The 17,940-nt window shown below is 38.5% G+C and overlaps 1 protein-coding gene across 1 annotated transcript in view; it reads left to right on the top strand.

Moving 5' to 3' along the window:
* The window catches only part of BMP6 (bone morphogenetic protein 6), a 210,904-nt gene that overhangs the window by 132,195 nt on the left and 60,769 nt on the right, over window positions 1–17,940 (top strand). Inside the window, exon 2 of the mRNA XM_021009866.2 lies at window positions 6,887–7,079. Coding sequence (XP_020865525.1) covers window positions 6,887–7,079 — 193 coding nt within the window. The remainder of the gene's footprint in view (window positions 1–6,886; window positions 7,080–17,940) is intronic.

Here is a 17,940-nt window from a genome sequence, read left to right as displayed (position 1 = left end):
AATAAATGCCTGCAATGATGAGAGTCTCTTAAATACAAGACTGGATATAAAAGGCACAGTAACTGCCAAGTGACCTCAGCAGGACTTGATGTGCCATAAAAGGAGAGGTGTATGGTGAGAATGGTCCTAGGAGATGGCTTTCTTTTCTACTCCAGGAATGAGGCCTACCTCAGTTCTTCTTGCTGGAAAAAAAAAATGGACTCTCATTTTCCTTCTTGCTTTATCTGTGCTTAAACCACCCTCTTGCACAAATGTTACTCCTGAGGCTGCTCATTAGCCCATTTTCTATTATGACTTCTCTAGGTATAGCTATACGATGTCACTCTGTAGCCCATGCCTATTGTGGCTTACTGCTGCTATTCTTCATCTGATAGGGATGTATTCAAGAATCTGCTTCTGTATATTTTCTTGGCCAATATGGCAAAGGCCTTAAGAACAGTTGTTCCCTCCAGGTCCAGGCTTGTTCTAGCCATTGGCAGGATACATCCGTTTTTCTTCTTCCTTCACCACTGGGTTATAGTTTTGTCAAGGATGGAGAGTGTTGTATACAGATGCCTCAGATTAGAAATTAGTATTGGCTTTTACTTCTCAGTGGTCAGGCCAACCTGAACCATTTCACAGTTAGGAGAGGTTGGAAGGAGGCATGAGAAACAACTCTCCACATGTCCCTGTGCTTGGCACGCCTGGTCTGGGCCGTGAATAATAGGTCATCTGATGCAGTGTAATTAGATAGGAGGATGAATCCCGAGTAATCCTGGGAACTGCAATGGGGAATTGGCCTCTGTGAGTTACTTTTAGCTTTCAAAACTTGAATTTTCAGTTGAAACTGAATAGTTTCCTTGTCGTGGTCAGAAGTCCACTGTGGAGAAATACTGGAATTTATTATTTTTCAAGCTGCCACCCAAATTGAAAAATATTGCCCAATATAGCCAACTCTCAATTATTCAGGAGCCGATCTCCAGTTTGTGGATTATTCATGCCCATAGTTTCCTGACTCCTTTCTCTCTTGGGTCCTTTCTTGGCTGTCTTCTCACAGAGGTGATAATAAGAAAGTATTTTTAGTCCATTTTCTTCAGCTTTTAAAGGTTGAAAGTCATAGTCTTTTAGAGCTGGAAGGCAACTCAGAGATTATTTAGCTCATTATATAAGACCAGAGAGGTGAGGGTCAGGGTCGCATAATAAGTTTATATTAGATCTAGAATTAGAACCCAGGATTTCTCTTTCTACTGTATGATATTTGCTACCAGTAAGTGTTTTGATGGGAAGTGTTTGGAGATTTTGGCACAGTGGGGTTGAGGAGATTTTCTGTGTATTTCAAGTATCTTTTAAAACTTCATGTGCAGGGGCAAAAGAGGGAATAATTATGGTTATAGCAGATGGGGTCTGATGCTGTTCACTTGAACAAATAGCCAGAGGATGGCTATCTCCTTGTGGTTTCTATGATTCTCTTCACTGTTACTACTTATCTCAATGCTATCTCCACTGCCTGGTCCTATCTCAGACCTGGATAGTGATGTAGGGATTCTTAGATGTGACCCTACTAGGGAAAAAGTCCCCAGAATATTCCCAACTTTTCAAGAAGAAATAAGTGACTATTTGTTTAAAAAAGAAAAATCACTGTTTTCAACTCCCTCTTGGGCTATTTCTGACAGTAAATTTTGCCTCCTAAAATAGAGCTCAGTTCTCTCTTATCATTTCTCCTATTTCTACCTCCAAAATTTCTTTTCACTGATGACTAGGCTATATTATTAGTGTCTCTTTAGTTCAGGAATTCTTAACCCCTTTGGCAGTCTGATGAAGACTATAGACCTCTTCACAGAATAATGTTTGTAAATGCATAAAATTAAATACATAAGATCACAAAGAAGACCAATTATATTGAAATACAGTCTTCAGAATATTAAAAACAAAAACAGAAGATCACAGACACCAGATTGAGAAACACTGCTCTAGTCCTTTTGCTTCATACTAAATTGAATTAAAGAGAAGAGTATAGTGCTTGGCATACCCTGAACCCTCTTTCTGTGACATCTTACATGGGGTGTTTGGCCACAGATGGAGTTGGTGTAGGGACGGGAATTCCTTGGTAGCTGACATTCGAGGCAGGATAGCCCATGATAAGCAGCCCCTCCTAAATCATTGTAGAAGATAGAAGAAACAAATGGTCTTTCCGAATTAGATTGTTTTAAATTATATATTTCATCTGTATTGTGTCCTTAATAAAGGGCCTCGATAAATTGCCATAGCTTAATTTTGAAAAATTTTTAATTTGTTTGACAATATTATTCAACAAGCAAATTGACATTTTGAACCAATTGTACTGAAACTTCTTTCCTTTCAATAAACATGTTCTGTTGATTATTCCCCCAGATTAAAACATGTTGAATAATTTTTAAAAGTGAACAGTGATTTTATTGGTACAGAGAATGCCTGATGAGGACACTACTTGTACATCAGTAGCTGCACTGTAATTTATAGTCTTGGAGATTGTTTGTGATCCCAAGAAGTTAAATGACTTGCCCAAGGTCACATAGTTAATACTGCACATGTCAGTAGCAGTATTTGAACCCACATCATCCTAAAGCCAAGGTTGACTCTACTTCCATTCTGACCATACTGCCTCCCATGTTAGTTCAGAAAGAGCATAGGGCATGAATCAGGAGGCCTGAGTTGTGGTTCCCATTCCACACTGCCATCTGTATGACTAGAATTGTCACACTGGAACAGGAAAGTCATTTCTCTGTGTCTGTTTTCCCATCCATCAAATGGGGGAAATATTTTTTTCCTATCTTAAAGACAAGTAAGGTGATATGTAACTAGTATTTATGTAGGGCATTAAGGGTAGTGAAACACTTTATATTTATAATCTCATTTGATCCTCAAAACAACTCTGAAAGGTAGGTGTTATTATTATCTCTACTTTACAGGTGATGAAACTGAGGCTTAGAGAGGTCAAATGACTTGCCCATGGTCACACAGCTAGTATCTGAGGCAGAATTTGAGCTCACATCTTGAATCCAAGTCTAGAACTCTATCTACTTTACCCTCAGCTGTGTGTTTATTTGTAGATAGATGCAGGAGTCTGCTGGTATGTGTTTAACAATTGGGATCCTTTAAAAAACATATGTTGTATACTACTTTCAAACTTAATCTGCATTATTAACACTTTCTTAACTCTAGACAACCAACAAAACAATAGATTGAGCTGTGATTTGTAGTGATTGATGACTTCTGGAGTGTAAATGCTCACAAAGAAAATTTAACAATTGCCTTTCTCAAGCCAGTTAAATCTGGCACTAGCATAACTCTGGATATATGTGTATACATATACATACATGTGTGATGATGCTTTAAGTTCTTTGGAAGACAGGCAACCCACTAATATAATAATAATAGTAGTAGTATAATAAATGACATTTACATACTATGACAGCACTATAATAACAATTATTTTTATAATAGCCCTATGAAGTAGATTGTTATTTTCCTGTTTTATAAATGAAGGAATTGAGGCTCAGAGAAATAAAATGTAAGGCATTATATTGTTTTTGTAATATTACAAATGTTTATTCATTTTAATCAAATAAGTATGTATTTATAATTATCAATTAAATTAAGATGATTAATTTAATTAATATTTATCATTTTTTGAGGGAAATATAGCCTAAATGTGTTTTTAAATTATGAAGATGAAACCCATCGCTATTTTGCAGTAGAACATACAGGGCTAGGCACCACAGAAGCAAATTGAATGCCAAGGCTATACAATACTATTCCTCTTCACAGAATACTTGGAAAAAGCAGGGCAGTTATCTGCATCGTATTCATTAGAGGACTTATAAATGAGAGCTCTCACTGGATTCCTAAATAAAAGAAAACCGCTGAACAAAAACATGATCTTGTCTCAGAGGAGGGAGGACTTCTTGAGCAATGGCATCTGAACTCATCTGTACGTTGACCAATTGAGCTGTGCCAAATTCTAGAAATTGCATCAAACCAGTACAAAGTATATACTCTGGGTGTTAGCTGAGAGGCTTCTTCTATGTACTTAACTGTTTAATGTTTTTCAGAATCCCAGTGCTTAAAGAGGGCATGCTAAAGCAAGGGGACTTGGTTTGCTTGCAGTCCAGAACCTCAAACCCATATACAGACTTGGCATAACTTTATTTATTTGCAGCATCCTGAGGAGACAGCATTACCAAATATTCTATACAAATACAATTGTATGCAAAAGGGTGGGAGAGGAAGGGGAGGTTTCCAAGGGAACTTCAATGAGAGGGAAGTGATTCAGTGGCTGAGATGTTATGGGGAGATCTAATAGGGCAGTACAGCTTTGAGCAGAGAAAAGTCATAGCGAGGGGTGTTGAGGATACCGTAGTGAAGCAGAATGAAGAAATTCAGGAATGAGTAGTTAAAGATGGATTCTCATAGGGATAAGGTGAAACAACCATCTGGGTAGCACAGTGGTTCTGAATGAACTCTAGAGAAGAATAAACAGTAGAATAAAGTAGAATAAAGAAAGTGCAAGTACTCTGAAGCGAAAACCAGAAAAATGTATCTTTGATAGAGGAGGTATGGGGAGATCGTGCTGACCAAGGTGATTTCAAGACAAGTGACTATAAGGCCCAACTGCATCCTTAAATTGGCTGAGTCATGGGAATTGTCCCTTTTGCACCGAGTCTTTTACCTGCCTTTCCATCCGTTGGTGAATGTTTATCAGGCTTCTTCTATAATGCTTTTTATTTTATTAGTCCACAATTGCCTAATACTCTATAGGTATCATTTTCCCATGCACATAGTTTGGACATACTTTTTAGTGTTGTGGTTCAGTAAGTGGTGTGGCAAGTTCTGAGCAGCTGTTGGGTTCTTCTCCCACCTTTTTTGCTCACTGACTAGACAAGCCCCTTAGACTTTTATCAGGTCTCTTACTGAAGGATTTTAAGGGGTCTAACTTGTTACCTTGTACTTGGGTCTGCCCCTTGCTTTGCTTCACCCTGTTGATTATTGCCACTTATTAAAGGACTTGAAAGATTCCTTTGCAGGTTCTTAACTTTAGCTCTCACAGAAAGACCTCAGTTCAATCCTCAACTGATAATATAAAAATTAACAACAAAACTATGTCATATGTGTGATGGAATTGTTGACTTTTTCCTCCCCAGGCATATTAGGGAATTAATCTTCACTTTTAAGCAACAAGGATAAATCAAACTTAAAAGGCTCTAGGGAACTCTAGGGAAAAGTGATAGCCATGTGCTGATGTCCTTGGGTGAACTCTTCAACAATATTGTTTTTCATGGGCTGTCACTAATAAGAAAAACTACTCTCATGTTAGGTCTGGAAAGTAATTTTTCCTTTAGTTGGTCTTCTTTGCCCTGTTATTTGATCTTTTGCACATGAAACCGAAACAAAGCTCCTTCTTCTGCCCCCTCCCCCCAAGTATTTGAGGATGAGGGAGATATAAAAAGAAAACAATTTTATATAAAATATTTTTAATACATCATAGTCATAATTCATTTAAATTCTACATTAAAGGTCCTGTGCCTTTTAGGCTGCTCAGCCTTACTCATTTATACTATGTTGAGGTTTCAAGATCCTGAAAGTTATGAATGTTAGTCTGCTAAATTTTATTCTGGTGGTGCTGGAGAGAAATACAAGTTGTGTGGAGAGGGGGAGGGTTGGAGCAGGTGAATAATTTGAAATTTCTCCCAATCCAAATCCCCAAGAAAATACTGCCATAAAGGATTGATTTGGTGCTGAGATTTAGCTGTGGTTGCCGTAAAGACTGAAAGAAAGGGAACAACAGGGCAGGCCTGTTTCTTACCACTAGTGACAACACCAACGATTTATTGTGGGAAATAGGCAGTTCTTTTTTTTTTTTTTAACAAAGCTTGTTAGCTGAATGTCTGAACTTTGATATTTTTTCCCTCGTGAAAGGTTTCACATAGACCCCCAGAAAAGTCACTTCTGAAAAATTGCGGTTATAGGCAGTTCTCCATGTTCTATATTCAAAGGGGAGAGAAATGTAATAGAAAATCAATTTAAGCCTCCTCTCTCTACCAAAACTTTTAAAAATTCAATTTAATTCAATTCAGCAACCATAGATTAAGTACCTAATGTATGAAAGTTATTGGGGTCGGTGTTGTGAATATGAAGGAAAATAAAAGTCTTTGCTGTTAAGTATTTTATATTCTTCTTGGATTTTTGAAACCTAAACTACTAAAAAAAAAAAGCAAACTATACTAATTCATAGGACAGTAATGACAATAATGCCTAATATTTATGTGGCAATTTAAGGTTTGCAATGTGTTTTATGTATACTCTCTGATAATCTGTGAAGTAGATAGTTATCATCCCCATTTTCCAGAGGAGGAAACTTGGGCTCCTTCATTCATTCAGTAAACATTTATTAAGTGCTTACTATGTGCTAGGCACTGGGCTAAGTGCTGAGGATATACAAAGAGGCAAAAAGACAGTCCCTGCCCTCAAGGAGCTTACAGCCAAAAGGCTCATTGTGGCTTGCTGGAGGTAAAACAGCCTTGTAGGTATATGAGGCAGGATTCAAACTCAGTCCTTCCTGACTGTAAGGGCACCACTCCTCCTACTGTATCACCTAGCTGCCTCAATATGATTCAGAACATGAAGGGATCTTTCCCCTCTTCTCTTTTCCTGCAATCTGCCTGATCTCTCTTAAGAGCATAAGTGAACAGTGAAAGGAGTCATCAGAGATATGAGGGAGAGAAGGAGATGTGCTAGATAGCTAACTGTGATAAGCTTCACAATTAGGACGTGGCAAAAATCAGGTGAAATGGTAAAACTTGAATCAGATTCCCATGTGGTGTTTAGTGAAGTAACAATGGCTGTCACTCTCTCTTGTTCAATCTTATAGTGGAGTATGACAAGGAGTTCTCCCCTCGCCAACGCCATCACAAGGAATTCAAGTTCAACTTATCCCAGATTCCTGAGGGAGAGGCTGTGACGGCTGCTGAGTTTCGAATCTACAAGGATTGTGTCATGGGGACCTTTAAAAACCAAACTTTTCTTATCAGCATTTATCAAGTCTTACAGGAGCACCAACACAGGTATGAAGGTCCAGGGAGTCCCACAGGATGGGGCTTGCCCCCATTCCCATCCTCTCACTCTATAGCTCTGAGTGTGTTTGTTGGAAGTGTAATTTTGTGCTCAGGAGCAAAACATGAAGTTGTGCTATTTATCCAGACTGGCAGGGGAAAGGCAACTTGCTGGCAATTGGGTTTGTTGTAGCTGAGTGGGAGACATTCCAAACAGTGTCTTAATCCAACTGCCAGTCAGTTAGCATTTCTCAGTGCACATCCTGAGGAGAAGTACCGTGGTGAAATACACAAGAATCAGAAGATGCAGTTTCCTACCTTGCAATCTAATGGGGGAAGAGGGGGGGAAGGGAGAGGGGAGATATCATAAACACAAAAGCATGGGCATACCTACAAGATGCTGTTAAAAACAAGTCCAAACTAATGTCATATAAATGATGTCATATAAGAACAGAATGTAATTTTTCCGTGTTAAAACAATGTCGCAATCCAGAAAGCCATATAATCTAATACCCAAAATGCTATATACCTACATTCTTCCTATGTACTGGAGTGATGCCAGCCCCATTTTGAAATCAGTGACTTTGAAATATAACTATATAATAATATGTATATTCTTTATTAGAGACCGGAAAGAGAATTTGGAGTGATGGAAATAGTGTTTAGTGATTATTTGGGTCCTCTTTGTCTGTCTCTCTATGTCTCTGTCTCTTTCTCTTTTTCTCCCTCTTGGTAAAGCTGCCTAAGTTCAAAGTATTGAAGTTCCTAATAAAAAATTATATGATGCAATATCAAATTTCACTACTCAAGAGGGAAGAAAACAACACAGCTGCTTAGAAGTATATTCTGGGGTCTATACCAGAAGATCTTTAACAAAACAGCCATAAAATGATTGGGAAGATTGGAAGGGAGTCAAGGAAAAATATCCTGCTTGGATGCAATCATAAATAGTGTTTCTTAGGAAAAGAAAGCCTTTCATACATTTACATAGTAGGACAATATGTCAAGAACAATATGTTTACATTTTCCCCAGCATTATGACTATTTACTTTGATGTGTCCAGCCGTGCAAACTGAGTATTTCACGGAACGTAAAGAACACAGTCTTTGCTTGGTTAGCTACTATGTTTTGGAAATTTGTCTTTAATATGTATCCCAAGCTGGGGTATGCTGAAGAGCAAGATGGTAAGTTTGCCAAAGAATCTTGGACCTTGTATCTTCCTGAGTATTTAGTGGGTTGTTTGGTAGTTCAGGGAGGCACTTGGGTGCACTAACCCTGCTGTCCAGAGTAGAATGCACAAATAAGGAAACAAGGGTTTTGTAGCCTAACATCACATCACTGACACTGGAATAAAAGTGAAATAAATTCAGTCTAGTTGGGGGGTGGGGAAGCTATTTAGATACCTGCTAGAAATTTGCTGTGTTTTGTTTTATAATCCCCCTCCCCCCCATCATGGGGATGTTCATAGACATAGTCCAATGACTTTCCAAGTCCCTTTAGCATTCCCATAGTGTCTGTGGCTTGGACTTCCATATGACTTTGTTTTTGATTTTGGTTTTTTGCTTAGGCAGTCGGGGTTAAGTGACTTGTCCAGGGTCATACAGCTAGTTAAGTGTCAAGTGTCTGAGACCAGATTTGAACTCAGGTCATCTTGACTCCAGGGCTGGTGCTGTATCCATTGCACCACCTAGTTGCCCCTTTCATATGACTTTGAAAATGGCTTTGTTTCCTGCTACAAATAATGACTTTGTGAATGCATATAATAAACTAATTCACTAATGATTATGATGATAAAAATAATAATTCAGTTCAATTCAGCAAACATCTGTTAATGTGTTCTATGTGTCAAGCATTATGCTAGGTTCTAAGAGTGGTACAAAGCTTAAATAAGACATGGTTCCTGCCCTTTTGGAGCCAATAGTTGAATAGGGAGATATGACACAAAGATAAGTATAATATAAAAAGCTTCAATACTTCAAAGATTTATAATTTTATCAGTGTGGGTATTCCCTCCACTGATGTCTGTCACAACTTCTCTTTATATTTGTAGTCTGTTTGAGAGCTGCAGAGAAAAACAAAAACTCACCATATTTAGACAATCTAGTGATGTACTGCTCCAAATTTAGATAGTGGACCATTGGGCAACAGAAATAAAGCTCCTCAATCACCAGGCTCATTTTCTAAGCCCTTTCCACTTTGGTAGGACCTGCTAGAGCTTGTACTCTGCTGGTATTAATGGTCTTTGAGAACCCAGAGTCATTGCCATATCATGATGAGGTTTCAGAGTAGAACTTTAGTGGCTGTAAAATAACACATTTAATGTTTTACAAGGGGAGGTTAGATTCACCAAAATCAGGAAACCTCAGAACCAAGAATGCTAGCATCAGCCACTCTTTCTCTCTGAGGCTGCCTGCAGACTGAGACCTTTGGATTGGTATTCCCGAGCTGGTCCTTATACTGTGCCTGCAGAGCTGACTGTATCAATAGGAGAAGAAACAAGAGAGATAAGTGAAACCTCTTTAGATTAAAGTCATATAGCTCTGGTGAGTTGTATTCTTAAGTAACTTTTCTTATGTGGCTTTGAGTTTCTTTATGTTGTATTGCATTTATACTTGGGAAACTCTTTAGGATGTGCTACAAGCTGCCTGAAGCAGTAGACACAGAGTGTACCAAAGGGCTTGGCTGTGGTCTGTATCATAAGGTTGGTGACAGCTGTGTCCTTGACAGTGCCTTTTAAATTCTTCTCTGTTCTGAGTATTCTTCTGCCAGAAGTTGAGTGACCCTTGCAGCCATGGTGTCTATATGTCCTCTCCAATTCCTCAACCTCAGAGGATCTGATAGAGGTTGTCCAGGGATAACAGAAGCAGACACTACCTTTCTAGATCATTGTGAAATGGTTTGTAATGTCTAGCCCCAAAATATTTGCAGTGGGCCCAATTAGGATACTCTACGTTTTTGGAAAATTTCAGGGGAGGGGGATGGGAACTAGATCAGATAGTTTCTTTTATAGAACAGGGAGATGATGTTTGCTGAGAGATTACCACCGTTTAAATGTCAATTTCCTGATAATATTTGAAACCTTAATAGGAAATGGAGTGCTTCTGCATTCATTAGGTATACAGAGGAAAAGAGATGATTATATGTATACACACATAAACAAATCCTACTAGTTGAGAGCTATTTCAGACTTGTGGAAGGTGCTTTCTATCTTAAATTATCTTGTAGGCACAATTGGCATACTTATGCAACCAAGTGACAATATGGATTATAGAAAAAGTTGGGGAGCTTGAAACCAAGAGAAAGGAAAGCAGCAAAGAAGGCAAGAGAGCTACAAGCCCCAGCAGCTGGTAGTGACAAAATCCCAGAGTTAATAATACTAGGCATGATATAGTTTGGGTTTAGCTATATGCCAGGCACAGTGCTACGTGCTAATGATAGAAATAAGAAAAATAAAGGTAGTCTCTGCTGGAAAATGGGGGAGGGGAGTACCCAGCATGGGGGCATCTTGTTCCATGGAATTCATGCTAAGCAGAGCTGCAGATGGAAAGTGGAAAGTAAGCAGCAAATTCTAGATCCTGCCCTCTATAAAGGTAAACTTTGGGAAGAGTTTAGTGCTCTACCTGCCAGCTCTCCAATCAGAAGGCAGAAGAGGCTGAGGGAGTTGGGGAAGTGTTGAGCATCCAAGGCTGGGTTAAACAGCATGAGGAGGAGATTTTAAGGTATGGAGACCCTGTTCATCTGACCCAAAAGTAAAAGTAGGCCTATAGTCAGAATAGGATAAGGAGGCCTTTAAGAAGGCAGCAGAGAGCTGGATATAGGTCAGCAGAGGTGAGTTGGAGACCTTGATTCCTCAGTGTGAAACCAAACTGGGCTGCCCTGTTAGCTTGCTCAAGGAGGAAGCCACTTTATCCCAACTACTAATGTACTTCTGCTGGATTGGCCGTGTGGAAGTAGATCCATGAAGTACCTCACAACTCCATCATTACAGTAGGACTTTAAAGTGTGTTGGGAGGAGATCTAGATTTCAAGACTTAGACGAGACCTCAAGGTAGGTTAGAGCTGACAATCATCTTTGGAGTTAACAGGTTAGACTGAGCATCTTTGAGTCTGAAGGTGAACCTTCAGGGAGTTAAGACCTTTAAGTTCAGGGCTTCGTCCCAGATGAGAAACCAAGAGAAAAGAAGGTATGGAATATTTAAGCATACCCTACTTAGCTGGATCCTGATGGTACAAAGGAAATAATAGGAATGAGTGGAGTAGCACTTAGCAAAAACCAGCCCTTTGAGAGACTGAAAGAAAGTGCCCATAAGAGATAACTAGGTACTAAAGCTCTGAGTTGTATACAATGTAAGCTTTTCAATTGCTCTAAATAGTGGATGAAGGGGGAAAGTGCCAAAAATGAACAGCTTGCAGGAGACATGTTGTCTAATGTGCTGTATTCCAACAGAGAGGAGGCCCATACCTGTTCAGTGGGGCAGACCAGTTCTCTTTAGGTTCATTCAGGGAAGCTAGCTGAGGCCACATGCCCCCTCCAAGGATTAGGAAGGATCTTCAAAGGGAGGATATTTTGTGATGGTCATTAGAGGGGCAGGACAGTTGAGCCGGGGGAAGAGGAAGGCAGCAGTTATTGCTGATAGTCATAAGGAGGACATTATGAAGCACTCCTATAAAAGAGTAGGGGGAGCCCAGGCCATTGGGCTAGTATTATTAGTCCTCCATCTGTGGATGCAGAGTTGATTGTTTTGACAGTAAGGAGAATAAGAATGATAGGTGAAAGTTCTCTGTGACACAACAGCATAGCTTTGGAAAGTTTGTTGTTCCTCAGTGGCTTGGTCTGTAGGTCTGCATTAATAAGCCACTCTGTTGAACATTTATCCAGCAAAGTTTTGTGCACTAAGTTGTGTGATAAGTTATGGGACTGATGATGGCAGGTCCTTGACGGTTGTGTCCTTGAAAGTTCTTTCTGATCCCTTTACTATTTGTTAATGGATGTCTCTGTCAAAAACAGATACTATAAACTCTGTCACAGTTTATAGAACCCTGATAGTAGCATTTAAACTGGGCTTTAAAAACTGTGAAGAAATTTTACTGGATAAGAGGGGGAGAGAGAACATTCTAGATATAAGAAATAGCTTGAGCAAAGACCCAGAGGTGGGAAAACACATGTCAGAGTATAGTTCAGTTTGGCTGGGACATAGTGTATGGAGAGGAAGATAGTCACAGGTAAGGATGGAAAAGGAAAGTAGTCCCACATTTTGGAGCACCTGAAATACTAAGCAAAGGAATCTGAACTTTATTCAATAAGCAACAGGGAGCCACTGAAGATTTTGGGGTAAAGAATGACATGACCAGAACCTTTCAGAAGAAGAATTAATGTGGTAGGGAATTAGAGAGTAGACTGAAGGAGTAGAGATGGTAGATGTGGGAAGACATGTTAGTAAGATATTGCAATAGGTGGTAATGAGGGCCTGTATTAGGATGGAGGCAGTAACAAAAGAAGGGAGGATGGGGATGCAAGAGGTAGTATGAAGATAGAATGGATAAGTTTTGCTAATGATGGGGATGTAAGAGAAGGAAGAGAGAGGAGTCAAAGGAGAAGGAAGAGTCCAAGATAATCCCAAGGTTTTCAACGTGGAAGACTGTGCAAATCTTAATACTACTGATAGAAATAGTGAAATCAGGAGTAACAAGTTTTTGGTTAGGAAAATAAAAATCTGAAGTTTAGATTGAAGGGGAGGTATCAGTGCATCCAGGTAGTGCTGTTTGTAGGCAGTTAGAAATAGGAATCTAGAGCTTTGGAGGCTGGAGGCAGAGATTTTGAAGTACCTGCATAGAGATGTTATTTGAAGTTATAAAAGTGAAAGTGTGAATGGAGAAGAAGTAGAGAGGGCCAAGGACAGATCCTTGAGAAACACTTACCATAAAGACTTAATAAGATGGTGAAGCAAAGAAAGAGCTATTAGAAGGGTAGGAGGAAAACCAAGTAAGTACATTATCTTTGAAGCTAGGAGAGAACCATGAATAACAGAATCACAGAATTGGAAGGAGCCAAGGCTCCAATGCATACTTTTAAAATAATCCCTATTTCTGACTACATATCTGAGAGTGGTCATTTGACATTTACTCGAAGACCTCCACTATGGGTAACCCATTATCTCCTGCGCCAGCCCATTCTGTTTTTGGAGAGCTCTAATTGTTGAAGCTTGTTCTTACCTTAAGCCTTCATTTTCCTTTTTGCAGAGATTAGATCTGTTCTCTTTAGCTCCATTTTTTCTAGTTCTGACCTCTGAAGTCAAACTGAACAGGTCTAATACATCTTTGGTAATACAACCCTTCAAATACTTGAACATATTCAACTGGTATATTCCCCCTGAACAATTTCCCTTCCAGGCTAAACATGTCCAGTTTCCTTAAGAAATCCTCGAATAGAATGGCTTTGAGGTCCTTTACCATTTATACTCCTAACTTCTCAATGGCCTTCTAAAAGATGTTGCTCAGAACTGAATATAGTACTCAAGATACTTTCTGACCAAGGCAGAGTACAGCAAGACTGTAGTATCATATCTTTATTCCTGAGAGCTATGCCTATTTTAACTCAGCCCAAGATTGCAATAACTTCCTTATTGGCTACCACATCAAACTGTTGATCTATATTGAGCTTGCAGATCTTTTTCTGAATAAACTTTTGCCCAGCCATTCTTCTTTATCTGGCATCTGTGAACTCTGGGGTTTTTTTTTTTGTTTGTGTATTTGTTTTGGTTTTTTTTTTAAGATCCCAAATGCAAGACTTTACATTTATCTCCATTAAATGTCATCTTAGTCAATCAACCCAATGTTCTAGCCCATCAAGATCTTTTTGGACACTAAACATATTGTCCAGCATGTTACTTATCAGACCTAACTTTGTGTCCAATGCACATTTTACATGGATGCCTTCTATGCCTATATCCAAATGTTGATGGAAAGGTTAAATAGCAAAGGCCCAAAAACAGTTCCTTGAGATACTCTCCTGGAGGCTACCTTCTGAATTGGTGTTGAGCTATTCATTAAACAGTAGTAGGAGCCTTTAAGTCTGGTCATTCAATTAGTGCTGATTCCATCTTGTTGTACCGTCGTCTAGACCATATAGCTCTACCGTTTCCATAAGAGTAACATAAAATATTTTATAAAAGCTAGGTGAAAATTTTGGTAACATCCATCTCTACATCCCCATAATCTACCAGTTTAGTTATCCTGTCTATCAAAAAAAGGAAATAAGGTTAGCTTGGCATGAACTATTCTTGATAAAGTCATGTTCTTTTTGATCACTGTTTCCTTTTCTAGATATTTACAAAGTGTCCCTCTAATAATTCATTCTGGAATTTTGCTAGAGAGAAAGAACTGATGCTCAATTCTTATTTTATTTCTGTTTCCTCTGCCTAAGAGAATTTACATTTTGAATGAAAAGAACTGGCTGACTTGAATGAAAAAAATGGCTGACTGGGAGTTAATGATCCAAGATCAATAAAGAAGTTTTAAGAGGTCACCAATATGCACTTGTTGAATTCAAGATGTTTGACCCAAATGAACTGTGTCCTTAAATATTGAAAGAACTAGTGGATTGTGATTGATAAGCCACTGTAAGTTTATGTTGAAGATTGTAGGGAATGAGAATAGTTACTACAGAATTAGAGGAGCGCAGATATTGGCAATTCAATTTTTTTTTAAGAGCAAGAGAATAAGGTCTTCAAATTATAGGTCACTGATCTCAACTTTGATTTATCATCCCATCCCCCTTCAGTCACAAGCCTATCTCTATTTTGATCCTTCCCTTTCCCTCCATTTTCCCCCATATGTGTAATTTCATCAGTTTAGAAAATTTCCATTGAGTGAACTCATCTACAGATGCAGATCAACACCTGCTCTGCAATTTAGTCCTTAGTCACTTACCCAAAGTCACACAGCCAGTTGAGATTGGACTTGAGACCATATATTCCTAACTTCAAAGCTGGCTCTCTAAACACTATACTATAATTTCCTCTGCTTTCCCTAATAAAACTTTTTTTAAAAAAATCGTTTTTCTTATCTTTTGCTTCTTTTGTCAACGTCAGTTCATGCTGAAACTATCACTCCTAACTCTACCACATCACACTTCTATATTCATCCTGTTAATTCCCCTTGCTTCCATCTTGAGAAAAATGATTACTAATAACTAATGATTTGGAAAGGTCCAGAGTTTCCCTTTTTTCTATAGTTCATTTCAAAATTCTGTCTCTTGAAGGATGTTACTGATAATGAGATTGAATTAGCTCTCCTCAGTCAGTCATGGTCAGACCCCACCCAACTTCACAAGGAATTTAATCCCTTTGTGTTTTGGGTGGGGATAAATTCTTTGTTTAGATTGCCCAAGGAGGTTGGGGGGGGAGGGTGTGTGTGTGTGTGTGTGTGTGTGTGTGTGTGTGTGTGTGTGTGTGTGTGTGTGTGTGTGTGTGTGTGTGTGTGTGTGTGTGTGTGTGTGTGTAATTTAGAAGTAAATGATATAATCAAAGTTCATTAGAATAGGTCCAGCCCCTCATTGTAATATTCATTCTCTCTTATTCCTTGTTAACCAATCAAAGTTGATTGACATCCTCTGGAACACCCACTTTTTCAAGTGCATGTGAACTGTGAGCCTGTTGCCATGACTGTCTTTGGCATTTGAGAGTGTCACTGACCTCTTTTATTAAAATGCTAACATTATTAATATAATGACTAATTACTCAGAAATTGTCTTGAGCTTTTGAAAGTCACAATCTTCTATACATAGCTGACTACATATATATGTATATAAATAATGTATATATAATACATACACACACACACACATACATATATATATATATATATATATATATATATATATATATATATATATTTATCCTCCTAGTAAAAAGAAGAATTTTCCTCCTTTTATAATGTACTTCAGAACATTATTCTGAAATAAAAATTTCAAATTTTGTTACTAAGGGTTTCCCATTCATCCTGGGCAGACCACTCATAGAATTTTAGTCTATGGTCTTATCTAACCTTCCTCAGAAGGTACAAAGGATTTATAAGGGGTTGGAAGGGATCTTATCAGAAACAAAATCCAGCACACTTATTTTACAAATAAGAAAATTGAAGCTAAGAAAGGTTAGAGGATTTGCTCACTTACTCATAGATAAGTGAGTGAGAAAGCATTTAGTAAGTGTTTACTATGAGCTAAGTAGTAGTTTAAGTGCTGGGGATAACAATACAAAATCAAGACAGCCCCTGCCTTCAAGGAGCTTATATTCTAACTGGAGAAGAATATACATATATAAAAGGTGTAGTTAAATGAGAGTGCTGGAAGGTATTCATACATAGAGCTGTATGTATGGGATGTAGGGATGTCTGGGAAGTGGTATGGTGACCTGGTTTTAAGCAAGATGAGGTGAAAACTCACCTATCAGAGCCCTGGATCCCACAGGTGGGACTTGTTTTAATGGAAGGCAGAGGAAGACCAGAATTCAAGAAGCATAATTTGAGGATTGCCAAAAAGAAAAAAAAAATCCACCCAACATGAAAAAAACTGTATGTATCAGGCTTATCAATTGTCAATTGGATGCAACATAAACCTATTTCACCATTTTTTTCTCCTGCAGATTGCTTAGGGTAGAGAAGAGACCATCTTTAGACCACTAGCAAAAAGTTAGGTAATGAAATAGTGGAAAATATTTACAAATCATTCTCTTCCTACTTGAATTTAATTATCCTTTTCTATTTGATGTCATTAAAGAAATGAAAGGGGCAGCTAAGTGATGCAGTGGATAGAGTGCTAGGCCACTTTAACCCCATTTGCCTCACTTTCCTCACCTGTAAAAATGAGCCGGAGAAGAAAATGGCAAACCACTCCAGCATCTTTGCCAAGAAAACCCCAAATGTAGTCATGAACAATCAGACAAGACTGAACAATGACAAATCTCTCTACCCGTTAGTTTCCTTAGCTATAAAAAAAAAAAGGGTAGAGGCAGCTAGGTGGCACAGCGGATAGAGCTCTGACCTTGGAGTCAGGAGGACCTGAGTTCAAATCCAATCTCTGAGATTTACTAGCTGTGTGACCTTGGGCAAGTCACTTAACCCCGATTGCCTCACCAAAAAAAAAAAACCAAAACCACAAAAATATAATAAAAGAGGGTGTTGAACTGTATGATCTCTAAGGTCTTTTTCAGATTTAAAATTCTGTGATTTTATGTTTTTTTTTCTAACTACCTGTTGTCTGCATAGAACTATATCACATAGCCCAAATGTATCATCCCTTATTCTTTCCCTTATGTCTCCATTACAGTAACCCAAGCATGCACAAAGAATGGATGGATGGTATTCTGGAAATAAACATACATATCATTTAGCACCAAATCCAATGGCTCTTTTTCAGTTCTCATCCTGCTTAAGTCTTCTGTAGCAATTGAAACTGATGACCACTCCCTCCTTTGAAATAAATACATGGGTCTACTAAAAAAGAGTTCTGAATCTGGAGTAAAAACCTAGGTTCCAATCATGACTCTGCTCACACATAATATCTATATAATTATCAGTCAATAAATATTTAATAAACATTAACTGCCTTCCATGTGCCAGGTACCATGCTAAGTGCTGGGGATAAAAAACAGCAAAAGACAGTCACTGCTTTCCAGGAACTCACTATCTAATGAATTTATCAGGTCCCTTGTTCTACATTACTTTCTTTTGTTCAGTTGTTTTTCAGTAGTGTGGGACCCTTTGTCATGCCATTTGGGGTTTTCTTGGCAGAGATACTGGAGTAGTTTGCCATTTCCCTTCTCTAGCTCATTTTACAGATGAGGACATGGAGGCAAACAGGATTAAGTGACTTGCC

This window comes from Phascolarctos cinereus, unplaced genomic scaffold (assembly GCF_003287225.1).
Source record: "Phascolarctos cinereus isolate Bilbo 61053 unplaced genomic scaffold, phaCin_HiC Scaffold_4;HRSCAF=312, whole genome shotgun sequence".
NCBI lineage: Eukaryota > Metazoa > Chordata > Mammalia > Diprotodontia > Phascolarctidae > Phascolarctos > Phascolarctos cinereus.
The sequence above is the reverse complement of the archived record's forward strand: the minus strand, read 5'-3'. Positions and strand labels throughout refer to the sequence as shown.